At 36.3% G+C, this 27,794-nt stretch overlaps 2 protein-coding genes across 3 annotated transcripts in view; one reads left to right on the forward strand and one right to left on the reverse strand.

Moving 5' to 3' along the window:
- The window catches only part of LOC134666638 (nephrin-like), a 198,402-nt gene extending 177,342 nt beyond the window's left edge, over positions 1-21,060 (reverse strand). For both annotated transcript variants that reach the window (XM_063523853.1, XM_063523851.1), the window contains exons 1-2: positions 20,778-21,060; positions 5,591-5,675 (exon numbers count right to left, since the gene is read on the reverse strand). The gene's annotated coding sequence lies outside the window, so the exon portion shown is untranslated. The remainder of the gene's footprint in view (positions 1-5,590; positions 5,676-20,777) is intronic.
- Positions 1-26,381, forward strand: part of LOC134666929 (uncharacterized) — a 32,239-nt gene extending 5,858 nt beyond the window's left edge. Inside the window, exon 3 of the mRNA XM_063524235.1 lies at positions 26,110-26,381. Coding sequence (XP_063380305.1) covers positions 26,110-26,381 — 272 coding nt within the window. The remainder of the gene's footprint in view (positions 1-26,109) is intronic.
- Positions 26,382-27,794: the final 1,413 nt, after the last annotated feature.

Here is a 27,794-nt window from a genome sequence, read left to right on the forward strand (position 1 = left end):
TCAAGATCTTCCCTTTTCTCTCTTTCAGTGTAAACGATCAGGTCTCACCGATATACACAAACCCCGAAATAGTTCTATAACATCCAAATAGATGAAAAGTAAGAGGAAGATCTTGGACTGCCTGGAAGCGGATACAAAGGTCTCTTAAAAAAACCGGGCAAGTGCGAGTCGGACTCGCGCACGAAGGGTTCCGTACCATAATGCAAAAAAAAAAACAAAAAAAAGCAAAAAAAAAAACGGTCACCCATCCAAGTACTGACCACTCCCGACGTTGCTTAACTTTGGTCAAAAATCACGTTTGTTGTATGGGAGCCCCATTTAAATCTTTATTTTATTCTGTTTTTAGTATTTGTTGTTATAGCGGCAACAGAAATACATCATCTGTGAAAATTTCAACTGTCTAGCTATCGCGGTTCGTGAGATACAGCCTGGTGACAGACGGACGGACGGACGGACGGACGGACGGACGGACAGCGAAGTCTTAGTAATAGGGTCCCGTTTTACCCTTTGGGTACGGAACCCTAAAAATCTGGGAGGACGATGGGAGTAAGTAAGTAACTGGTGGGGTATAGTCTCTCACGTGACAGGAATTTGAACTAAGACAATATACATATTTGATTGATAGTACTTATAGTAATTTGAATTGGGTGGAATTCATTACAAAAAATATATGAATCTTATGAGCTTGCTACTCGCTTTCTTAAAGGGGTGGCCTCGCTGTCGCCAGCAAAGTTTCTAGACTTTCAACAAGCAAATAATAAAAAATAGTATGGCTTTATGGTCGGAAGCAGCAATGTCACTGTTGGCAACCGTCTGGCCAGCCCTTAATGAAACATTTAATAGCATTTAAAATCATAATAAATAATAATCTTTCATTCAAATCATTCTATTGAGAACGAGAAATTAGTAGTTTAAGGATGACTCACGCTATAACGAGCCGGGACCGGGCCGGAGCTTCCAGCACTTCGTTTTCTTTGGAAAGCACCACGTGATCACCGATCAGCCGTCATAGAAAATGACCTGTTAGACGCCTCGACCCGGGAACGGCCCGGTCTAGCGTGAGTCATCCTTTATTAAACTTACATGCTAAATTTAGTTTAAGAAACTCTTATGCCTTACCTACTGTAATATTCTTGTGAATCCGCTTTCAGAAGAACTCGCTCGAACGAGGAATAGTAAAGTGCTTATTAAGTTAATAATGCATATTTTAACCAGACATAGCTAGTATTTTGATAATGTGAAAGTAAATAACAGCAGTAAGTACCGTGTAGTGCACACAAATGTGAGATTTTCAAATACGTGGATTCCGTTATACATTATTCAGTCGAAAAACCATAGGTAAGTACCTACAATTAAAAACCAGTCTCAAAAAACGGCGCTTTTAAAATTTAGTCAAATAACAACTTTTCGACCACTGCAATATCTTCCCTATCTTTTACCCATAAAGTCTAAAATAGTACAAGCTTTTTATCAAATTAATGTCGGAAAATAATAGAGCACTTCTATACGGGGCCAGGCGCATAGTGAATGGGACGTTAAAAAGTTCATGATAAGGTCGCTTTTTATGTGTAAATTTAGATTAAGTACCTATATCATTTTCGTTGAGGGCTATAGGTGCTTATAGTTTCCAGTAGGTACAGAGTAGTTAAGATCGCGCGATAACGGTTTTAATATGAGCCGGAAAGACCGGGGTTTGGCCTAGACCATTTTCCGAGTACAAATTGACTTAACCGACTTAGTTAACTTATTTACGCTCCGACATTGTACATTTTCTGCGTTGCCGAGAGGGCTACTGTTGAAAATGGTGCAATTTGTTCACAATTTTGTAGTGAAAGCGGTCGGGGTCTTATTAAGAGCAATTAAGTGGAAACATGCGTAATTAATGCATTGGCGCAGCCTTTAAGGCGTATAACATTTTTCAAAATATTACTAACATTAAGGAAAATAGAAGCAATTTTTGTGGTCGTGGTCGTTGTAGGTAGGTATATCTAGTACCTAGTAGAGTGGTGGTAGTGTAGTGATAGTAATAGTTCCGGTTGAAATCAATCGTTACAGCTGGTAATCTTTTATTTTCCTCATAGGTGGAGGGAAACATACTTTATTTCATACGATCGCAATATTTTATTTATCTTGATTATTTACAATTTAAAAACTTAGGTGGGGTATTAAATACAATTAGAGTTTTATTAAAATCCTTGGCTTCTTATGTACAAATTGTGCACCAACACTACGATTGAACATTCTGATCCCTTGTGAGACAATCTCTTTTTGTTATGTTATTGTTTGTGCAGAGGAAAATGTAAAGTGAAAACCATATTTCAGCGTTAATCTTTTTCGACAATTTTATAGAATAGTTTATTTACTTATGTAGTATTTGTAATCATCTGTGTTACAATAAAACAAATCATTTTCAAATAACATGTAGGTACTATCGTGTAGGTACACTGAATTACTTCTTTTAATGTAAGTACGAATAAAAAATCAACATAATGAGAGTGGCTGGTGCAGTGTGGCGTCCGCGTTATAAATATATATGTTCATATATATACGGTATACTTTTACTATTTTTTATTTACAAGCTTATATTTAACTTGCAAAAATGTACCCACCTATGTATGTATGTTATATGCTAATATGTAACTATGTTTGTACGGGTAAAAACTTGCAAGTTTTTGACCTACTTTCTGGTTTTCGATTAAGCTGAAAATTTGCAAACAATGCAATATTATGGTACCATCTACACTGAGAGAAAAATCATTAGTAAACTAAACCAGGAATTAAAAACAGTTCTGTACTGGGGGAAAAAATGAAGTTTAGTAATAATTATAGACATTTCACTATTTCTGTAAAGTTTATTTATTTCTACAAGCCGCTCAGTAATCCTAAATCTAATTTCAACAAACAGATAATAGAAATTGCAAGAACTAATAGAAATTGCAAAAGTCAATTTGTTCCTATTAGTTGACTCTCCTTGTCCCCGGATTGAGTTTATTTTTTTAATTCTAAGTGTGTTTTTGTTATCCTTTTCTCTCAGTGTAGCTGATCTGATGATGGAGACAGGGGGTGGCTATAGGAACTCTGTGATATAACAACACAACCTAATTGTGTTTGAGGTTTTTAGAATCGTCTCGATGAGTATTATGTAGTTGCCTGTAGAAAGAAAAGTAGGTACAGTCCAGTGGCGGTACTTCCATACAAGCCCAAAAGCCGGGCTTGCCTTAATATTAGTGTCCGACCGAAGGTTCGGTTTCGGTTTCGGCCAGTTTCGGCCAAAAAATCATGTTCCGGCTGTAGTTTCGGTTTCGGCCAAAAAACGGCCGAACCTTTCGGCCGGGCCGAAACTTACGAAATCACTTCGGAATATGACCAAAAGTTGGGGAATAAGAAGGATAACAATATTAATACCTACATATTATACTGATTCATGTATAGGTATAGAAATTAATTGGTATATTATAAAACACAAATCCACTAATGAGGGGTACTGGACGGTCGACGCAATATTACGAGGCTGTCAAATTGTCAATATCTATAACGCGCACACTGTCTAGGGGTCGGTGCACCAAACCGTCTGTCACCGTTTTAGGGTTCGCTAAATTTTATTGCATGGAAAGTTTCATAGTTCTCTGCTGCTTGACGTTGATCAGTCTGTTAATTGTGGTTGGTGCAACTGGCCCTAATTGTTTCAGAGTGATTGAGTGATTTTACCTCAATTTACTATTGGTTTGTGTTCCACGTGTCCTCTACTTCAGCTTAGCCTTTGGCCTCGCTGCGCCATGCTCGGCCTGCGGTCTCACTTATTAATACAATGGACATTGGTTGGAGTCTGTGCTCAACTGCTTATCCAGAAGCCTGAAGCACGGCTTTGACTTCGCATGAAAGTTCGCCTCACTGGGGCACTTCGGACTTTTAGGCCCAGGTGAAGATTGGTACCCCGGTACAATATCGCAAATGTCAACAAAAAAAATTGCGCTTGCGTTTTTGGTTGACCCTGTCTCTACATGTTAAGTTAACTTGACTGGTGAATGAATAGAGTTAGACCAAGAAATTCTGCAATGATTTTGATAGCGTACGCAGTGCAACTAGTGCAAATGTTATTTATACGTCATAATTTCATAGAAGTTTTGACGTTTAAAATAACAATTGCACTGCGTGTGTTATCAACATCATTGCAAAATTATCTTGGTCTAACTCTAGTAATTTTCTTTAAAAACTGCTTAAGTAACATCAATTTCAAGGATATTGGGTGTTGACAGCCCCATAATATGTGTATAAAAGGGGTTTTATGACATTTTTTCAACGATTTTAACAAGTCTACACAAGTTTCGGTTTCGGTTTCGGTTTCGGCCGAAACTAGAGCCAAAGCCGAACATTCGGTTTCGGTTTCGGTTTCGGCAAAAAAACATGTTTCGGTCGGACACTACTTAATATTTGCCTTAACGAAATTACGTAGTGATAAGATCAATATACATTATTTCTAAACCGCGCGCCAAATGAACCCGTATTATTAAATTCAAGCAACAGCGCGCGGACCGCGGCGCCAGCGTGTTGCAAATTTTTGCCGCTGTGGCGCCTCGTCCGCGCGAAAGAAATCAGGCGTAGAATGTTCTAGCTATCCTGCTCGCACTCGTTGGCTTGCAACCGGACTTGCTTTTTCGTCCCGCTCTAGGCACTCTTAGCCTACAAACCGCCATAAAACGATGTAACTATTTGTTGGCATGTATAGCCATTTTATATGGCGATTTAAGCCTGGCTTTTGGTGTGAAGTTTGCTGCATAAGTTCGCACGGGCACGCGTTTACTTCAAGTGTATTATTATTTAGTAGAGTCGGAAGTAACGAAAGCTCAATTTATTTAAGTGAATTTGAATTATTTAGTGAATGTGGATTTGTTTGTTTGTTGTGACGTTTATAAGTGTTAACAATTGATGAAGTTGTTCCTTGTGACGGTATGAGAGATGCGTCCACGTATTACTCAACGAAGGCAAGGTAAAATCGTTAAACTTTGTAGAAAAACGGGATATCATGTCAGTGCCAAAACCAACACCAGACTTGTGTATTCTCAGAAAAGTCAGTCGCATTGAGAGAAAATTTTGTACAGCCGTTTATAAAACACAAGGATTGTTGGTTTACTCCAATTAAGGCGTAATTAGAGTAACAGAGAAAGAAGGTACGCCCTCTGATATGTTTGTAAAATTATATCTAGTAGTTATAGTAGTACCTAGTATGCCTAGCTCGCCGCGATACTTACGCTAGCAAATCCATTCATTCTTCATTTGAGTTCAAAGTGAGATTGGACATTTATTACGAAAACATATCTTTCGGCTTGCCTTACTCCGAAACCGTAAGCACGCCGCTGGTACAGTCAGCTATAAAAGCTTATACTAAAAACGTTTTCCAAAAAATTATTTCAATCAACACTCTCAGTTCGGGAACTCTGAACCCACATGGAGCTGAAACGTCCTTCAACCCTCCTACTGTACAGGATGACACGTATGTACAGGGTAACATATTATGTTAAATATACCCAAATATCTCTTAGTATTATTTTAAAGAAGCCCAATCCGCGGGGGACAACTAGTAAATACATACCTAGGTCGTAGTTGTTTTGCTTCCGGCATCGGCATAGGAAGCGAAAAGCGAGCTGCAACTGGGTTAATGCAGACTTTACTCGCAACTGGAATAAAAAACATTGATATTGGTTAGATAGGTACAGATGTAGTGCATAAAAATGTTTCCTATCGTATTTTCATGGAAACGCACGAACGTGTTATTAATACTATTTCAGTCAGTCTCATTATAATAAGTAGGTACTCAGGTTAACAGAAGTAAACATAACCCTGCCCTTTACGAGACAATCCGATGGCAAAACATTTGCGCACTACATCAGAGTAGCGGATGGTGCTGGGCCTAACATACGGCGTTGCATGAACAAGAGATTTCCTTTGGCATGATTGGTCCTTAGGACCCAAGGACGGATTCAAGAAGTGGAGCCACCGAGATTTTTGATGTAAATTTTTAGGGGGGGGGGCTTTCAATTTGGTCTTGAGTATATCATTCAAGCTACTAGGCCAAGTTTGGTATCGTTTTCGTATAAATCGGGGGTGCCGAATACATCTTTGATATCATAATGGCACCATTCCGAAGTAAAAACACATAAAATATGAAAAAAAAATATTTTTTTTAATTCCTCTTCTCGCTTAAACTGCAGGACCAATTTAGTTAAAATTTGGTACAGAGATAGTTTGAGTTCCAGGAAATAACATAGCATACTTTTAATCTCAAAACTCACCCCTTAAGGGTGTGAAAAGGGAGGAGGAAATTTGTATGGGGATTCAATAACCGCTGAACCGATTTAGATAAAATTTGGTATAGAGATAGTTTGAGTCTCGGGGAAGAACATAGTATAGTTTTTATTCCAAAAAAAAGTACCTTAAAAATGAAAGGTAATGTGTAGAATTATATGAAAAATCAATAAACGCTGAACCGATTTCGATGAAATCTATGTCTATATCTTTGATTTAGTTGAAAATGATACTAAACTTGACTTAGAACCTAAACTTAAAGAATTTATTAACCTCAGACGTCGCAGATGCTTAAAACCCCCCACCCCCACCTGCATCAAAAATTTGGGTGACTCCACTTCTTAAATCCATCCTTGGGTCCTAAGGACCAATCCTGCCAAAGGAAATCTCTTGTTCATGCAACGCCGTGGTTGACCTTTTTATGCTCTGAGCACACTGAACTAGAGGTATCTCGATGAGTTTTGAGATAATTCAAATTTAAAAATCGAACTCACGTTTGCTAATGTTTTAAATTCGAACTGTTTGTTAGAGTTCATTGTCAGAAAAGTGACAAGCATTACTAAGCTCATTTGACATTTATTGAACACGATATGTGCGATGGTTACGTGCTACTCGTACCTATTAATATTTCCACGATTACGATCCGATATCTCAAAAAACTTATGCTTCCCTGAAATGCAGAATATGCTCTCTATACATCTAACAGTCAGCAGCAATAGTTGCTAAGCGGGCGATGATCTTGACACGACTTTATTATTAAGAGACTAAAAACGCGTCAAGGTGAATTTGAACACTTTGCCTGTTTAGCAACTTCTGCTGCTGACTGTAAGGATTCCGAATAGGATTCCGTTCGTCACCTTTGGGATGAAGAACCCTATAAAAGATACCTAGGTATATATTATAGAATAGAACAAAGGCCATTAAAGTTGCTAGTAGGTAATACTTAAAATCCATAACCTTTGCTCTAGAGCTCACGCTGCCATCGCCCCCAGATTCATTAAAACCGGATCGCGTTCTGCCTACAGCGAAAAAAGGTTTTGCAGAGTGGTTATCCCGCTGCTCGCTTTTAAAGCACAGTTGAGTATTCGATCCAAATTAACCATTAGTTAAGTATACAAATACAAAATCTTTTTATTTGCCGAAAATCCATTTGTTTACATATCAATGTTACAGTGATCCCTACATTAGGCACAGTCGTGGGGACCCAGACCGGAAAGAGTTCCGAAAACATAAAACATATGCAGCACGCTCAGTAAATAGGTTAAGGTTCAAAATTGATGCCTTTAGAGTCTGTGCGGAAAGAGAAGAGTCGTGGGATTTGAGGGCGCACCAGTGCTATTTTATGGTTTTTGCTATGCTGACAACACTGGTCACGTGATTATAGTACGACACTAAAGGTCATGATACTTGAATCCCTTTTGTTCCGGTTTTTTTTACCACGGCTTACTAAACGGAGCCTGGTGGTGGTGTCGGCTCGTCAACTCAATCCTCTGATTTAGCGCAGGCACTAGTTTTCATTTTAAAACACACTTGTTTTTATGTCTCAGATACTTAAAAATGAGACAGTGCGATTGACAAAACTGCTAAAACTAGTTAAGAATCTGCCCAATACAACTGTAATTTTAGTACCAAACAAGATAGTCTCATTTATGTACTGCCTAATCTGTGCAGTCCAACAGTTATTAAAACCGGGTAGATCGGGTAGAAATTGGGCAATAGAACTGTAATTTTATCTGGGATATATTTCACCCATTGTAAACTTGACTTGTAATGTATGTGTACATTATTAATAATAAATATGAATATGAATAAAAATAGTGCATAAGTAGGTAGGCCTTATTGGGATATGTCCGGTTCTCTCATCTCACGATATTTTACTTCGCCGAAAAGTCACTGCTAAATATGAAATATAATTTCGTAACTAACAAAACCTACAAATAAAGAAATATTTTCTTAGAAAAAGTTTTATTCAGAACCTAGTAAACGAACTTACAAATAAAGAAATATTTTATTAGAAAAAGTTTTATTCAGAACCTAGTAAACGAACTTACAAATAAAGAAATATTTTATTAGAAAAAGTTTTATTCTTTGTAATCGAAGTCTGAATTAAAATATTCAACGTCACTTATGTTTGAGCTAGCTTCAAAACAACCAGGGACACTCATAGAGCTATCTTCATCTGAACTGGATGTGCTTGAATCCGGCACGTAGATTACGAATTCTTGCATATCACCTACTTAGCGGCCTTTTATTCGAGATACCGTAGGTACTTTTACACAATCCTGAAAAAGAAATTACATATAAATATGCATAAAATGGCAGGTATCAAGACTATTTGTCAGTTATTTTAAAGATCATGAATGACCTGCATATTTATGAAAATGAATATATTTTGAATGAATATACTTACCGATTATGTACCGGAGACAAGTTACTTAGGGGGCTTATTAAATAGGTAATTATTTAACATTAAATACAACATCAATACCCGCGAATAGCGGAAACCCGTTCCGCGACTTTTTGTAAGTCGATAGTCGGCTTTTAGCCGTTTTCTTCCCGCTGACAAAACCGACCAATATTAAATATAATTTTCCTTGTGGTTTTATGTACCGTTTTATCGTGTTTTGAAAATATTTTATACATAAAACTTGCGGTTTTTGTTAATAAAAATATGCATTGACAGAAGTTTGTTTACTTTTTACAAGACAGGTGTCAAAGGTTTGATTGCCATATAAAATTTAAAATGTTAGTTCCCGTTTCTGCCACGACTCTTCTCTTTCCGCACAGACTCTATAGGTAAACATAAAAAAACATTGTAAACGCGCTATTAACCAAAAACGTGTAGAAACTTACTAAAACTATTTAATATTATACTATATAATAATAATTATGGTCAATATTTGTGACTTCCCACGGTCAAAGGTACCTTATGGCGGGTATGGAGTTATGCATACCCCAGTAATCTACAATAAATAGGCTATCGATAACACAAAAGATCAACCTCCTAAGTTGCGTAGTTACAGAGATATGATTTTTTGAAAATAATGTTGTGAAATGAGCAACTTTACGATAGAGAAGTTTTAAGTTTAGCCGCCTAAAAAACTATGTTCCTGAAGTAAGTTACATAGCTGACTACAAATAATAATACCTTATATATCTGAGATTAAAATGCGACTTGTTCTGTAATGCAAATAGAAACCTTTGATATCGACTGATTTATGTGTATACTAACCAGTCTCTTGAAAATAAAGTTTTATTTCATTTTCACGATTGATTGCAATGAGCTCTCAAGATTTAAATTTTATCTATTAGAAAACGACACTGAGAGACAGTTTTAGCAAAAAACAATACCGATTTAGAGGTGAAAATGTATTTTCTGACTTTTTCATATAAAATCAGAAAATTGAATATTTTTACTTTTAATGTAACACACAATCAATTTTTCTGAGCACATATGAAAGAAATTCTGTCATTCAAATGAAATAAATCCTAAAACCCCAACTAAATACTATATTTAACCCCTTATGCCACTTTAAACTTACATAACAATATTTGCTCCATACATTTACGAAAAGGTACCTTATGGAAATAAATCTAATAATACATCACTACAAAACATCAATCACATTGAAGCTTTTATCTTTTATGAATAGAAAATATTAATTTACATTAAACTGCCACAAATTTAATTGGTTCTTCGTCATAATAATCTTAAAAAAGACCAATAATTTGTATGTAATGAAAAGGTACCTTGTGGTTAAGTTACATGATGAGGCATGATGATGATGGAACAGTTAGGATAAACTAATAATATTTTGGGGTAAAGATGTTATAAATCGTCTATTTCTTATCAATAATATATTTTGGTTGCCATTGAAGACAAGCGGCATTGAGGTTCAATGACCTTAGATATTCCATAAGGTAATGCGTCGGGTATTAGCATTTTTCAGCAAACCGATGGCTGATTTATTGCATGCGATCAAACCAAATGAAGATTATTCTAGTTAAGAAAGACTTGACGAGAGTAACTTTAGTATAATAGCAGGCTACTTGGATTTATAATGTCGGTCGATGTACGGTTATAATATTTGCTAGGCGCCCCAACCAGAACTGAAATTATCAAATTAGTTTTGCAGAATGCTAATACAGTTCTCTACCAAACTTCTTTTCCCGTATTGACTAGTTTTTTTGGAAATTTTCAACCTTTTTTCCATAAGGTACCTTTTTACTAAACTCTGAGACGACGTTACTAGGCTTATAACTAACTTATAACAAAAATAAAAACAGGTAAACAAACGTTACGCATTAAGGTTTGAGATCACACAATAAAAAAAAATTCAGCATTTTTTCACCTCTTTACAAAACATTTCATAACTCCGAAACTAGAAACCCTCATAAGGTACCTTTTCCCGTGGAACGTCACATTTAGTCAACCTTAATTGAGATCTGTGAACTGTGAACTTTAGATCACGGTTATGCTAGCTTCAGTAAGGTGAACCCTCACGGACGGTCGGTCTACGCGAAAATTAGAGTATAAATTGTACTTAATGTTTTATGCTGCTCGTGAAAATTGGTTTGTTTGTAGGTATGTCTGAAATCTACATCAAGATTGATGACTAGTCGAATTTAAACTGTTGTGAGACATACTAACATTGAATAATTTTACGGTTTAGACTCACTTGTTTTTAGTCACTCGCGCGACGTGACATGCGCGAGTGACTAAAAACAAGTGAGTCTAAACCGTAAAATTATTCAAAATCGATGACTAGGTTTTATTTACCCACAGGGCATATTACTTAAATATTTTATGCTTAACTCTAATAAACGCACCTGTCTTCTCTGAAACTTAATAATTATGATTTGAAATGCAATATGTACGAGTACATACGTACGGTCTATGTGTTAGTCGATGGGTTTCCAAACTGTGCGTCGAGTTGCTCTGATGCGTCGGAATTTTCTTATTCCAAAGAATATCCGATCTTGATAAGATTCAGATCGGTGCTTTATACTAATACTGGTAGGTATGTATTGGGTTTTGTATAGTTTAGAATCAGGGGACAGGTTTAAAATCTGATGCAGGATGCCGATTTTTATAATACCTATAGTACTTATAACAATTTGTTAAAGTTATGATCTTGTCATGAAAGGACTCATAGTGCATCTGGCTTGCACCTGTGAGCGAGATGCGTAATAACACAACTCCTTAAGCCGGCCACTCACACACCTGCCGCAGGGGCAATACCGGTCGCACGGCGGTCGGAGCATTTTTAGGCAGTTTTCTACACACTAGCCTGCCACTCAGTGTGTAAGTGATAGTCCCGCTGAATGCACGTCGACGAGAATGGCTCCTGTGTTAAAAATAAACATTATTTATTCATTGATTTTCAGGTTTACAATGCCAACAGCAGAATTTTAAGACCTCTTTATTTTAATTTGGCGTACTAACTGGCAGTATAGAATTCGCGCTGAGAATAAAAAATATTTTTTGTATTTTTTATCCCACATGTGGGGCCGGCCTTTATATATGTACATCTATTATCCGTGTCCAAATTTCACGTTCTTTATTCATTGTGACAAGTGACCTCCGTTTGGTTCGGTAGTCGCCAATGAACTGACTGGAATTGCCCCAATCGTACTACACATGTAACAACCTAGCAGGGCGGTAGATACAATCTAGGGAGCTAGGAAGGTCTTGCGCCCCTGCCTCCCTGCTGCAGGCCCAATCTAAAAATTGCCCCTGCTTCTCTACACACATCACAATTAAGGAGGCAATTAAGGGTCCAATTCCAATATTGCCCCTGCGGCAGGTGTGTGAGTGCACAGCGTTAGCGCATTTCGCGTGCACTGATCAGCGTGAGTGATGGTCAAGGTCATACCATAACAAGATCAAAAGCTCACGTAATTGTCACGGATCGGCCGTCTTTACAAATTTTCAAAATCGATCTACAAAGTAACTCAGGGCCTGCGCTTTGATATTGTACTTATCCGCTTTTTCCATAGATCTCAAGAGCATTGGAATTGGGTCAAAATGAAGGACTCTTGCCGCCAATACGTGCACCCTCGAGAGCTTTGATCACATTACTCACAATCAGGTACACAACGGTACCTTTCCTTGGATATCATGACATTTTGTCGTCATAGAAACTCCGATATTTTTTATGCACTTGGCCATTGGGTCGTATCAGCAAGGAGCAAGTTGAATAAAAGCTTGTAAAAATGGCATTGAACATAAAAGTACATGCGGGCGGCTGTAACCGCACATAGAGCAATAATAATTAATTAGGTATATATACCTATCATAAGTTCTCGCTGTTGATATGAGCGTAATTAAATTGAAAATTGCGACAGTTTCAGTTAATTAACTTTAGGTACTTCAGTATTCCAGTACCTACTCCCGAAGCGGGTTCATGGCAACAAACTTGTAAATGGGTATAACATTTCCATTGTATATAAATTACGTTCAGTTTTGTGGAAATACACAATAACGATATTATGTTTTTGACACAGGATTTCATTTTTTATTTATTTAGTTACCTACATACTTATTGTTAATATACTGAGAATATAATTATGTTGACTATCGACCCGATTCGAAATTTCAGATTTACTTTCGTCAAATATTACTTCTAGATACGATATGCATTAGATATGTAAGTATTAAAAATTACGTTTTTGTTTTAAAAAAACATCACTCTTGACAGTGACTATATATCTAATCCATATCGTATCTAGACGTAATATTTGACGTACCTATCTTAAAGTTCGAATCGGGCCGTTTGTAAAAATTCTTGACACTTAAACTCTAATTGGTATTCCAAGACATTGTTTATTCTCTACAAATCATGATATTTTTTCTTTCTTTCCTCCTTTTTTATATCATAAAGTACCTTTTTTATCAAACACGCGAAATCTGACCCTCAACAAAATTCAGCAGGTCGAGTTTTGTGCTCAAAATGTAAAATTTACATAGATTTGCATATTTATTATAAAACTGGTTTTTCTCCAGGAGAATTGGCAAGGGGAAATTGGGAAACCTGAGAAATAATCTCGTGATTATGTATCTACAGCCTTTGGTAGTTATTTTATCTTATCGCATAGCTACCTTAGCGGCGCAATAATCATATACATAATAATTATCTCTGGCAGTTTTATGGTCTCACCAAATTCACTCGACCCTTACATTGCTAAAGCCCAGTTTCAGGGTAGGTCTCAGAAAGTTAACGGTATTTACCCAGAAGAATTTGAAACCCTTAGTTACCCGGTAATGGTTCAGAATATACTTTGGAATATGTACTTTTGCGTTTAAAATAAAGAAGAAGGGAATTTAGTAATTATTTTTATTTACCTAGCGGTCATATAAAATAGGCTTTGCGTTTTAAGGTTATACATTGAATGTTAAGAAGATGACATTATGAAAACTCTCGTCACGTCGTGTCTCGGGCCTTGTCACTGTTAAAAAATGACATACCCTATATCCAGAGGCATTTAAAACTATCTAGGTACTAATAACTAGTTTCTACTAATACAAATCTTATTACTGAGTAAGTAGGATACCTACAGTCATGATACTGGATCGCATTTTGTAACGCAATGTTTCAAATATTAGTGAAAATAAGAACTTACATGTTAACAAATCGAATAGTAATTCTTTCATATAGCCATAGGCACTTACGAGTAAATGGAAAGTATTACGTCATCCTTAAAGGATCGATAATTCTTGCTAATGTTTTTTATGTGTATTGTGTGTAGCGTACAAAGACTCACATTAAGGCTCTTTACAAAGCTATTGTGTGACGAAATGGGAAATTTATTCAATTACGTATTTCGATCATATCATATAAGTTATGATGATTAACGCAACTTCTAAAACTAAATAGATGAAGGTTAATACTTTTTGATACTGTTACCTACGGATTTTTTATTTAGCAATTTTTGCACGAAACAGTGATAAAATTTTACAATTTATTTTTTGATTAATTATATTCTCAGAGCGTTTTCCATCCATCCATTTATTAAATGAATAAATAACTACAGAAAGACACATATGTCTGACATTTTACTTTCATCCGACATCCGATATCGGATCGGGCAATATGAAAACGCTCTTAGGGGGGTTTCTAGTAGAAAGAATAGCCTCATATTTACCTTTCTGCTTATATACAGAACGTAATACATATTTAATCAGCTAGATGCAACCAAGCCTTCAGCCAGTCCGGAACTGAGCATAAAAACTTCTTACCAACAGCCTCAGAAACACGGTAGACCAATTATCGTCCAACAGGTGACTTCATCACCGGCTTAGCACTAACTAAAATATTTAACTAGGCCAGAAGTGGTAATTTCATAAACAATTAAACAGACGACGACTGTTATGGGCGTGCGTGATGATGGCTACTCATATTCGGACACGCAAAGCATTTTACGTTGCGTTTTGTATGGCAATCGATACGAAGGATAGACACTCTTTTTAATTTTACAGCCAAATGTCTCGTTGTAAGAATGTGACCTTTAATATTAATTTGGTAATCACAAAATGAACCATATACAAAGAAACTGGAACCTCTGCAACAGGAATCGTAATGAAGGGATAATTTTATAGATTCTTGTTTTATAATTGAAGAGAGAGACAGATTTCATCAGTTTATTTTAACATAGTTCATATCATATTTCATTATCTTTTTATTATCATGTACCTACATAGTTAAGAAATGTACTGGGTTACCGTGATGGGATTTTTTAGTTGAATCGGGGAAAAAACATTTTATTACAGTTTAATGAGGATTTGGCCTTATCATCTTATGAATGTTCATATTTAACATACCCAAATATGTTATAGGCCCATACTTTGAAATCAAAATGCGGTTTTCGATAGTTAGTTGCGCTTGAACTGAATATTTGGGCAGTGGAAAAGTTTTCTTGCAACGTATTGGGCGTTACATTTATATTAACAACCTAAATATTACCTAACTAACAATTCAAGTACCTAATTATTTGTTGTAATGATAATATTATAACTATTGACTGTAAAATAATTATAACATTGTATAATTGCGTTCAAAATGTAAGCGTATAATTGATACCAGTATAACACATTACCCACCGATACATTATCTACTCACAACACACGAGAGTGCTTAATACAATATGTGTCTAATTCCCGAGCATCCAACTAAATACTTGCGCGCATACAAATAGATATATTATTTTGTCCCAACCCTTCGGTTTGCGACATATGTATTCGTGTGTCTCCGATACGGGATGTATTTCGAAGCCAACTGTTTCCTATTTTGAATGCTGTACATATTAAATAACAGGGTGTTTTTAGTTACGTGCAATAATGTAAGGGGTGAATATAGATATAGTAAGTAGGTCATACGGAACAACTTTTATGGGACCAACCTCGAAATCGCGAAAATTATATGTTTCATACATTTTGGCTAGTCTAATGTTGATATTTTTTACATTTCACGAGTCAATCTTGACAAAAAAAAATTATTAGGACATGGTTTGACTCATATGATAGGACTTGCATGATGGCGTTTACTACTGACATAAATCATTCGTTTTTTTAACTATTAAGGCCCACTTGCACCATTCCACTAACCCTAATTTTATACGTTTTTATTTAGAGTTTTACTCGTGTGTCGATAGATGGCAGTAAATTTACTGTGACTACAAAATTTACTATGACAGGACCCCACTATACTATCTATTCTATTCTCTTCTATACCGTCATACTTACCTATTCCGTCCACTAACGTTTTTATCGAACGACGAAAGAAATTGATAACTTCGTCGACAAAGCAGCGATTGCTTTTAGTTTCAGCAATCAAAAGCAAATGGTTTTTTTCTACGATTGAAAATCAAAGAAATACAGTGAAACCTGGTTAATTGGCACCTGGATAAATGGAAAACCTCAATAATTGCAACCAAAAGTCCGGTCCCGGTCCTTTGAGAGCAAAAGGCCTCTATAATTGAAATTTTGGAACCTCTATAATTGCAATTTAGATTTTAGTGCTTTTCGTAATTTTGCCTCTATAATTGACCACATCGCAACTTAAGACCTCTATAATTGACACTGTGCTAAAAAAATTCGTTATTTTTGCTCTTGTTTTTACCTCTATTATTGAAACGAGTCTTGCTTATTACCTCTGTAATTGAAATAATGTAGTTGTATACAGCAGAAACAATATTTTAATAGCAATGATCATTTTATTTATATCTCCATCCAGAATTTAATTTATTTATTGGGTATCTATCACAGCCTGTAGTAGGTGAAATAGTTTTGATCAATAAAAAACAAAGTATGCTTTTTACATTCTAATAAAACTTTCTTCTACAATTCAAGGGAATTTTTTAAACCCAAATGATAAGAAATTAAAGTGGTAATTAATGTAGTGTAAAAGTGCAAGTATAGACGGAAGCAATATATAGAATGTAAGCGTGTAAATCTACTTAAAATGGTTATTTGCACCTCCATAAAAGAAATTTGTCAGAACGCAACCTCTATTAATGAAAACCTCTATAATTGACACAACGATTTTTTGAACCTCGTTAATTGACACGACCTGCTTAAATGAAAAACCTGGTCAATTGACAAAAATTGGCCGGTCCCTTGAGATTGCAATTATCCAGGTTCCACTGTATATGCTCGTGGACGGAATAGCCCCTATGACGGAATTAGCCACATTGACATTATGTTGTAAAAAAATGAAATCCTACCTCCATCCACTTACTTGGCGAATAATAATGAATTTGTACTACAAAATTGTTTTCAAAATTCGATGAAACCCGTCGACTTGAAAGGTCAAGCATTTGCATAAAATCTTTAACTACTATTATTGCGTTAGTCCCTTATATTAGTATTACGTCGGTCCCTAAGGCTTTGACGCTCTACATGGCTCCCAACACAAGTTTATTTATACCATCGTTCATATTGCTCCATAAATTAAAATAATTTAGACATGAACACCTATTAACAAAAGTGCCTATTTTTTAAATCTTTTAACGTTATGGCGCTCTTGTGACATTCGATGAAAATTATACATATACAATTATAACTACACACGTAGTTGTAAAAGAAAGTTAAAAACAAGCTGGCGACGCAGCAGAGTTTTAACATGAACTAGGGTCATTGCGGTAGTTTTCGTCCACTTGACGAAATTTGAATATAAAACTTCATTCTTTCACAAATTTGGACGAATTGCAATCCTTTACTATCTAAACAATTTAGGTATCTATCTACATATAAATATTTTTCACAAGTAGCAAATTAAAAATGAAATTAATTACATATTTGCTAATCCGTCAAGTGGACGGAAACTGACACTGGACGGTAAACTAACGCAATTACCCTATTTGCCACAAATACAGCTCACATTGTTATTGATAATACTTATAATAGTAGAGTCTACAAATCGTGAGTTTATCAATTCAGTGACTAAATGATAATATATTGATCAATACCTAATACACGGCCCGCTTCGAACTTTAAGATACGTCAATTAATAGATCTAGAAACGATATGGATGCGATATGTCACTGTCAAATTAGACGTTTCTTCAAACGAAAACGTCACTTTTGACACTGACACATCTAATCCATATCGTTTCTAGATCTATTAATTGACGTATCTTGAAGTTCGAATCGGGCAGACAGTACCTATGTAGTCAACACCAGGTGTTTTAAGACACATTTTTAAATAAACCCTAACTCCACCTTTTTAAAATAACGCTTAATTACCTACCGAAACAAAAATGTATAAGTAGGTAACTACTTATTGACTAGTTTGAACTTTCAAGCTCAGGGGCTATTGAAATAATAAAAGAGGTCATTAAAAAACTGAAACTCATTACAGCTGCGTATACTAACGTTCACCCCCACATGCAAGCCTAGTCATTAATAACGTTCGTGCCAACTAATCCAGTCGCTTTTTGCGTATGGATATATCGTACAAAATATTTCTCGCGATTCAGGTCACCGCTAGATGGAAAACCACAATTTTAAAGCATAACTATTTAATATGGAGTGTGGTCTACAAAACAAATGTTTTGATTTAGCGATTGAAGCCAAACAATCTATTTCCAGATTTATGCACAGGTAGTGTGAGTATTGTAATATAAACAGGTTTCTTTGCGCTTTTATTGCAAACCGTTACGTTGTACTCAATGAAAAATCGAGAGCCAAAGAAACGCGCTTCAAAGTGCAACTTGGGCCCAAACTTTGCAACATTACAACTTTAAAACATTTAAAAATATTTAGAGGTTGATTTATTAAGTTTTACGTACCATGCCTGAGTTGATTATATCCACAATTAAATACCTATGCCTGTAAAAGAGTCACAATGCGCTTTTAATTGAAGTGCTCAAACGAGAATATCATGATTTTGGAACAAAGTACCCCGATGATACGTTATTTTCACGGAAACGTACGAACATTTCTTGTTATTTCAGTCAGTCTCGGTACAAAAAGTACTGAGGTTGACTGAAGTACCATAACAAATCCGAACGATTCCTAGAAAATACCTTGGAAAACAATTATTCGCTACATCTGATCTATAATTTAGTTGGATGTCTACCACCATTCAATTTTGTACAGTACCTATTTAATTGAAATCCGTTTACCGGTGTATCTATATCAAAATACATACTAACATTTATAATGTATTTGTCTTATTTATGTTTCGAAATATTTAATTTGAATAATTTAATAGCCGTTTAAAATATATTTACACAATTTTCAATCGTGGATGAATGCTGGATTGATCTGGCCTTCGATGTTTAACCTGTCAACAAATGGCAATATGGCGGACGAATGTTTGAAATGTCACAGTATTTAAGAATGGTTTCGCTTAAAATTCAGTTTTTTTCCTCCCATGTGTGATGAGTAACATTATGTGTAACTTCGGGGGTAACAATGTTGCAAACTCGAGTCTTTAATGCACTCCAGCCTGCGGCTGTCCTACATCTAAAGACCTCATTTGCAGAATTTCACTTACCCCCCCTTGCACAATGTGTTATTAATCCCCTTTCTACCTATTACCTATTACTTAGAATAGGTACCTACATCCAAACATGCTTAAAATGCAGTTTGTAACTGCTATCATATTTAGGCCATTCGAATTAGGGGCCCGATTCGGATTTTAAAATAGACATCTATTAGATATCTTTTAGACATCACCAAGATACGATAACGATATGTTTAAGATCTAACCTGTCAAATTTGACATTTGCGCGATTCTGGAGATACTCTTGAACGATTTCCACAGCATATGACTTAGAGATCCAATTCACATCTAATAGATATCTTACTCTATCTAACGTAAAAGTGACATTGGTTGCCCGAATTGCGCTGCAAAAGAGAACTAGTTGATATCTAAACTATAACGTATCTAGAATGGATCTAGTACGTGTCGACTCCTGTGAATATGTTGAAGTTCGAATACGGCAGTCGATCCAAAAATAGCGTTTTCAGGAATTATTTCCCAACAAGCTGGAAATCGTTTCAATACTTTCATTTGGTCCTAAATGCAAGTAATCCGAGTTTTCGTAGTCGCAGGAGGTAAATAATAAGCGCAGAATCAGATCAGATCAGGTCCATATCTAATTCAGATCTACTAAATAATTCTTCACCTGTTATATAAAATCAGAATTCGCCTATTCGATACTTTACGTATTTGCAATCATTACATTAATTTAGATAGAGAGTAGAATATCATGTGATCATTATATTCTACATTCATTATTTTCTATTAAGGTTGCGAACTGCATCACTGCCATTGTGTTTTTAGTTTTTAGTTGAATTTAAAAATAATATGTACCTATGCTAGTTTTATTTATTACTAAAAATAAATATTTTCTTTTAATTATGTTGTTGTAGAGTCTGATAGATCAATTCGGATGAACATTGACATCAGAATGATATTTAAATGATGTCATTTAGTTAACGTGCATCTCACTCGCGCTAATACATGTACGGACAAGTACGAGCGAAATAACTACACGATAAATAAATAACTTCATTTAGATATCATACTGATATCAGTGTACGTCCGAATTGGCCTAAATATCGGAAAATGTCCACTTCATTTTTTGGGCACAATTTTGCCATAAGTATTACCAACATTCTGTAATAATATGTCCAAAGAAATAAGGTGATCATAATGCTGGATTTTAATTAACACGATTGAAACAAAGTCGAGGATACAATATGAGTAAATTATGATGATGATGATGATGATGACATGATGATGATCATGTTGATGATAGTCGATAAACTTGAGGTAGGTACTTTAGTATCTACTCACTTGTATAACGTATTTTTGAAACGCATTATAATATTATAAACACTTCAATTAGTTAATTGATCAATTTTCCACGTTGACATTTCCAATGAATATTATATTCTTCAAAGCTGTTACTGTGTGCGCAAGTAGGTAGTTATCTATAAAAAGAAATGTTAAAATTAAGACTCACCTATAGGTCAAACATCCATTTTTCACTTCACTAATTAATCGTACACTACTTACAATAACTTTACGAATAAAATGTTAAACTTTAAAACTTATCCTAAAGTTAACTACCACTCACTAAAATTAAACAATATTGTTTTGTTTTATTACTATTATAGCCATCGTTCCATAATATCCGTCCTTATTGATACATTGACAGGTGAAACTCGCGCGGAAATTCCGGCCTAAACCAGTACGGACAGGTTGAAACAGGCTAGAACTGGTCGGCGTGCGGCCAATTACTAAGGAAAGCACGCAAGTCCGCGTCAAAGGTGATGGTGCGCATGCTCAGAGACGATTGACACTCGTCGAGCTTATGTGAAATGGTATAGAAAGATTCGTAAGTTACTTTTGACTTTTGTTTCAACAAAAATTGTGGTAAGGTTTACTCGGGTAATACCGAATGTCGAAAACTGTCGGATAATTCCGAAATGAGACTTTTATTATGATGGAATTAAGGGTGATTTTCATCTGAATTTCGGAACTATCCGACATTCGGTATTACCCGAATACACCTTATCTTTGCAAGGCTCGGAACCAGTTTTTTCTTCATACAAAAAATGCCAGTATTTTTACATTATTTTTCGTTCTTTGGTTTATTATTTCAGTTTTGATGAAGCAATCTAATAATATGAAGTCGTTCCCTAAATACATGATTCACTCCTATTACAGAAAGAGCATAAAATAATTAAGAATATCAGGCTATATAAGGATTAAAAAAAACGGTTCCAAGCCCAGTATCTTTGAAACAAGATAAACATCATATATGTGACTTTTGAATAATTTATTTTGGACTTGAAATACGGACTAACATCATATTAAAGAACGTATAATTGTGGCATGGGTTTTAATACAGTAACTTTGTCGCCTGAAAGTATGGAGTTCGTTTGATTTATTGCTGACTTGTTTATGTTGTTTGCCTAATTACTTAATAAGTTTGAGACCTCGAGCGCTGAATGCAACTTTATCAAATAAAAAAAACTATTCAAGAATTTAATCAATAATGACTTTATTTTTTTAGTTCGTTCATAAGGTAAACCTTTCCACACTATTTTTGCTTCAATAACACGTACATTTTCAAAAAATGTTACCATGTAATTATCGCTAAAAACACTGTACTAAAACTGCAAAACGACGTTGTCCTTATCTTTATTTTTCAGTTAAGCAGTACCATAACAACATAATGTTGGTACGAGCACACAAATCATTGCGCCAGTGTGCTACGATGCTACGAGTGTTATTGCTACGCCGTAGTCTAAAGGATTGTTTTTTCTACCGCATAGCAAAGAATGTGGGCAGCTGGAAATAGCGTAGTAATTTTAGTTTTAGAGCAAACTGGCGATGAAATACCGACAGGCTGACGAACAAAGAGACGGACAGACTGAGTTAAATACGAAACTATAAGAGAACCTTAAATAAATATATTTTTTACTTGAAATTCCACCAGGAATTCCTACATTATTAAAATTAATTATACGGCCGGTTCGTACCCACTATGTAAAAGAATAAACAATGTTGAATGATTTTGATAAATATTTCCGCTTGATATTTTGATGTATTTAATGTGGGCGGCTCTTAAAATTATTTGTTAAAAAGACATGAATGCCAACATAACTTTGACTTTTTTATTTAGGGGCATTGCGCCAGTTTACCGTCCAGTGTCTGTTTCCGACCACTTGGCGTAGTTGCTATAAAGAATTGCGTATGATTTGAATATACAAGTATATATTAAAATAAAATTGTGCCATTTTTCATCACTTTTATGATATTGTCTCATCGTCTGCAAGACGTTTAAACGATTTTTGCCCTTAAGGTGGTTCACCGGTAATGTCCCCGATTGTCAATTGATGAAAACGCTTACGATGAGGATGAACATTTATTCATAGTCCATGTGTTTTATCAGTAGCCTAATCATGGATTAGTTTCGTAAATATATAACGAAACTTGAAAGAAAAGATGTTCTTTACCATAAATCAATGATACCTCCTACAGGGTTAAATTGGAACAACAAACAGCTCTGCATTCATCGGTAAAAAAAAAATAGTCTGATAATCTATAAAATCCTTTCAACAGTACCTACTTAGGAACATGTTTCCGAGCTATTAAAAGTATTAATATTATGTAAACATCGTTTTTATAATTGGATAATCATATATTATTTTCTATCTAATTATGTACACAAACATGACGTCACTCGTGACTGCTTATTTTAAATATGTGTAATGTACGGATTTGTTTAGTTATGCGTAGTATGAGAAATATTTAATGAAGGAAAAATTTAATTGTATGTATTATGTAACTGGAATATTTCCGATAAACCAATTAAAACTACGAAACCTATAATTGGGGCCAATCGTTTGTTATTATTCCAGCAAAAATAATAAATCGATAATTTTTTTAAGGCTTTACATAATTTCCCTGTAAAAACTTTTTTAAATTAAGTACCTACATAATGAAATAGTAGCACATAATGAGTATTTTAATGATGTCACGGTCAATCTTGAAACGTGATAATGTCATTCACCTATGACTGCCCCTTTTGGTAGGTACGTCTTGTCTCCTTACGCCCGGCGCCGGCGTTGCAAGGGCACTCGGTGACGGAACACTTGATTGTCGATTTAACGAGGCCTTACGTTCTGATTGGAGACCGACCGCGAGATCTCTTGCCTTTCACTTGATTGTGCATCACTAAACGTTCCATCAAAAGGTGATTCAGTGATATATTATATCTTTATACAGTATGTAAATTAACTAAAAACATCTACTTAAACCCGTTAATGTCATACTGAGCAACTTTTACTATGGCACCAACCCCGAAATCGCGAAAAAAAATTGACCCATAGGAAATTTTGACGCTAGACCAGCGAAATGTATGAAACAACCAAATTTTTTTTACGATTTAGGGGTTGGTGCCGTAGTAAAAGTTGCTCAGTATGACACATTCACGGGTTTGAGTAAATGTTTTTCGTTAATTTACATACTGTATAAGGCAGGTATTATTAGTTATTTCCTGGATAGAGAAAGAGAAAGGAGAAAAACTTAGCTAGTACCATTTTACCGGCAAGCAATGTCACTGACAATGCATCTTCAAGTCATCATCAAGTGTAATTGGTATAAGTATTACTGTAACCGTTCTTGTGATATTAATAATTAATAATAAATCTTGCCTTGGTGAATATAGGTAATAAAAACCGCTAGCACTATTGAAATGGAAGCTCAATGTGGGCTCACAGCCGAAGGTCAAGAAATACAAAAGAAGCGAAGTCAAAAAGCATACGGCCCGATTCGAGCTTTAAGACGTCAAATATTTAGTCTACATACGATATTGATTATATAATACGTCAGTGTCTAAAGTGACGTTTTGACACTGACATACCTAATCCATATCGTATCTAGACCTACGGCGCGATTCGGTAAATGAATTAGACATTCACTAGATATGAAATAGTAACGATATGTAACGTTCCACGGCAAAAGGTACCTTATGGCCGCAATAATATTGGAGCGACATTAATAATAGCGTAAGCGCCAACCGCCATAGGGTACCTTTTGCCGTGGAACGTCACATATCGTTACTATTTCATATCCAGTGAATGTCTAATTCATTTCCTGAATCGCGCCGCTAATATTTGACGTATCTTATAGTTCGAATCGATCCGATATCCATGTCGCTAAGAAAGGCAATCGTGTACCACCGCCTTAAATACAGAGCTGCCTTACGCTACGTCTTACGTAGGCGAACAACGCGCGAACCCGGCGCGGCGCGGCGCGGCGAAATCAATCCTTTGATGCCCATAGAAGTGTCCTACGTAAGCGATCTCGTTGCGAACGCGGTGCGGCGCGATTTGCACGCGAATGTCAGGCAGCGCGGCGCGGCGCGGCGCGGCGGCGGCCGCTTTCGCCGCGCCGCGCCGCGCCGCGTTCGCGCGTTGTTCGCCTACGTAAGACGTAGCGTTATTGGTCCATTGATGCCGAAATTAATCCACCGGCGCGGGGCATCTTTTAAATCGCTAAAAGCTTTAACACCCATCCCTTTTTATCAGAACGATTGTACAAAACCACTCAACCCTTTTAAACCCCAATCCGAAGTGCGTCCGGTCGTTAGCAGACATTAATGGAATCCACCCAGTTACTCTGCCGTGAAAATAACAAGGAGCAAGGATTTTGGAGACTCAATCCGTTGTTTTAAACAAAAACATTATTCGCGCCGCTGAAAATGTATTAGAAACTTGTTGAGGCATGTTTACATCCATTAATTACATACATACGAGTATCTCGTACATTACCACGATGCGTGAAGCATACTCAGAGCGGAATGTGGAAAGTAGCCTACTTTTGCAAAACCAAAGTATGCGTGTACGGATAGGTATTGAAGCCAGAAGATAGCATTCAAAGAACGTGTGCTATAATTATCGACAACATTAAAATTTTCTTTACCTACTCGTTGTTTACTCAATAGCAATGATGAATAGGTACTAATCCTTAGTAATACCTTTTTATGGAAATGTTTGGTCTTACAGTTTTCGCAACACAAGGTTGTCTAAAAACTATAAAATTCTGTTTTTAACTTATTCTCAATTATCTACATAATCACTAACATCCTAAAAAACAAAGTCCCCCGCCACGTCTCCCTGTTTGTGTGTATGTATTTCGCGATAAACTTTAAAACTACTGAACGAAATTTCATGCGGTTTTCACTTATTCATAGAGTGCTTTTTGAGGAAGGCTTAGGTGTATAATTTGTTTACGTTTACGTATGCCAAGCGGGGGCGGGTCGCTAGTAATAAATAAAACACCCTTATGCGTGGGACGGTTTGGGCTATAATCTTCACGCTGGCCCAATGCGGGATGGAGACTTTATAATTATAATATACACCTTTAAAATGTTTCACGGATGTATGCAGGTTTCCTCACCATGTTTTCCTTCACCGAAAATCTAGTGGTAAATATCAAATCATAATATTACACATCATTAATACAATTATTGTAAAAAACCCTAAAAATAATTCAAATAAAACTTAACCTACACAAAGCTTAAAATAACCCACCCTGCATCGTACCTGGCTCAAAGGTCCCCATAATGCCTGCAGCGTTCCCCCGCTGAACTGCTATGGAGACCTGTTGAACCAAGTACGACCCAGAGCGAGGATCACCACCTCTCTCCCGCAAACGCCGGCCTATTTCCCCAAAAAGTCGGCGAGCTTCGACTCCCCACGGCCCCGCTGTCTCCAGTGCTACCGGCACAAAATCGTAAGCGGATGCCAGTGCGGAGTATTTAACGTGCTTTTGCTTGGCAGCAGTCTCCGCCGCCGAACCAGCACAACGCATGGTCTGCCCTAAATGGGATGCAGCAAACGTGCTCACGCAAGTTGCATCCCACAAGAGGCAGCGTCCTCTCCGCCACGGAACCAACGTAAGGCCGTCCGGCCTCTTCCCATCCGTGCGACTGAGACCCGGCGGCTCCAACACACAGGGAACGTTTGCCGAAACCATGGCCCTCCGCACAATCTCATTTATAGAGTGGTGTCTCGGAAAACGGCCAGCGCATCGTCGGCAACTCAAGCCATGATGCCCGTTCTCCGCCACCCATGCTCCGCAGCCACAGCGGTGAGGCTCACACACCTTTGCCCCCAATCTGAGTGCCACAGCTATTCTATAATATCAAATTATATTCCGTAGGTACACAAGTTCTGAAAAACTCAAATACGTATAGGTAATAATACCCGAATACTCTTACTTTTACGATGATTAACTTTGTCATTTTGTCAGTTTTCCCTTCCGTTTTGGATTACGTTTAAGAACGACATGGATGTTAAAGCCCGTCGAATTATTATATTGATTATAAATTTTACCTTACAGAGCTACAAGAAATTTTGAAATCAAATAACATTTAACTAAAAGCGAATCATAGTAGTAACACTATAGTCTGTTTTTTTAGCATTAGAAAGAACTTCGCAGAAGTAAGCTTGTGGTTCCAAATCCGGCACTTTTAGTGGTAATAATTTGAAGTAAATTATATGTATTGACCTATGCTACATTAGATAAATCAATAATTATTAACAATTAAAGAACCTGATAAAAACTGCACGCTTGCTTCTGTGGAGTTCTTTCTAATGCTAAAAAAACGAACTATAGTTATGGTGGTGTCTGATTATTAAATCGGACATAATTTTTTTAATTTGGACATCGTTGTATTTTGACGGTAATAAATCCAAAAAAAGGTGGCAACTTAGACATTATTATCTTGTTGCAATAAAGTTTACGAAAAGTCACTTTAACTTTGTCCGTCAAGTCAGGCGTGGCTCACTCCGCGATTTCGTCGCTTTGCAACAGGTATATCCGTTCCACACCAATTTTGGTGGCTAGCCATAAGCCGCGCGTGACGCTGTCGCCACCTAGCGGCCATAGTACCTAGTACTATTATTTATTCTGTGGTCAAGTTAATGACTGCCGCCGATCGAATGGGACAAGGGTAGGGGCAGACATGCACGTAGTTAGCCACAAATTTAAAGGTTTTTGGGACAATGTTGTGGTTCTTTTTCAAATAAAAATTGTACCAGACGATGTTAAAAGAGAAAACATGTGTAGTATTATTTTTCACGCACTTGCTATTGTTTCAATTTGATAACAAGGTCATGGTGTATGTATTTTCTGGCTTAAATTGTTAATTATTTCATATATGCCACAAGAAATTATGCAGGCATATAAATCTCCTGATTTTTCTTCTATTTGTCACAAAGGACGTATTGTGTGCGACGATTAGTCAAAGACGCGTTACTGAAAGGTTTTGTACTGCGTGAGTGCAGCACGTATGAAAACGTGCTTTTGAAACTGCCTAAATAAAATTGAATTCCATTACCAGGTGCTCGTGAATAATAAATGCGCTATGCGGCCTATGCGTGAACTGACGCTGTTTTAGGAATATTTTATGATTAAAAACCAGACAAGAGCATGTCGGGTTTTGTAGTTACCCGTGCGTCAA

Source organism: Cydia fagiglandana, chromosome 8 (genome assembly GCF_963556715.1).
Source record: "Cydia fagiglandana chromosome 8, ilCydFagi1.1, whole genome shotgun sequence".
In the NCBI taxonomy this organism is placed as follows: Eukaryota; Metazoa; Arthropoda; class Insecta; order Lepidoptera; family Tortricidae; genus Cydia; species Cydia fagiglandana.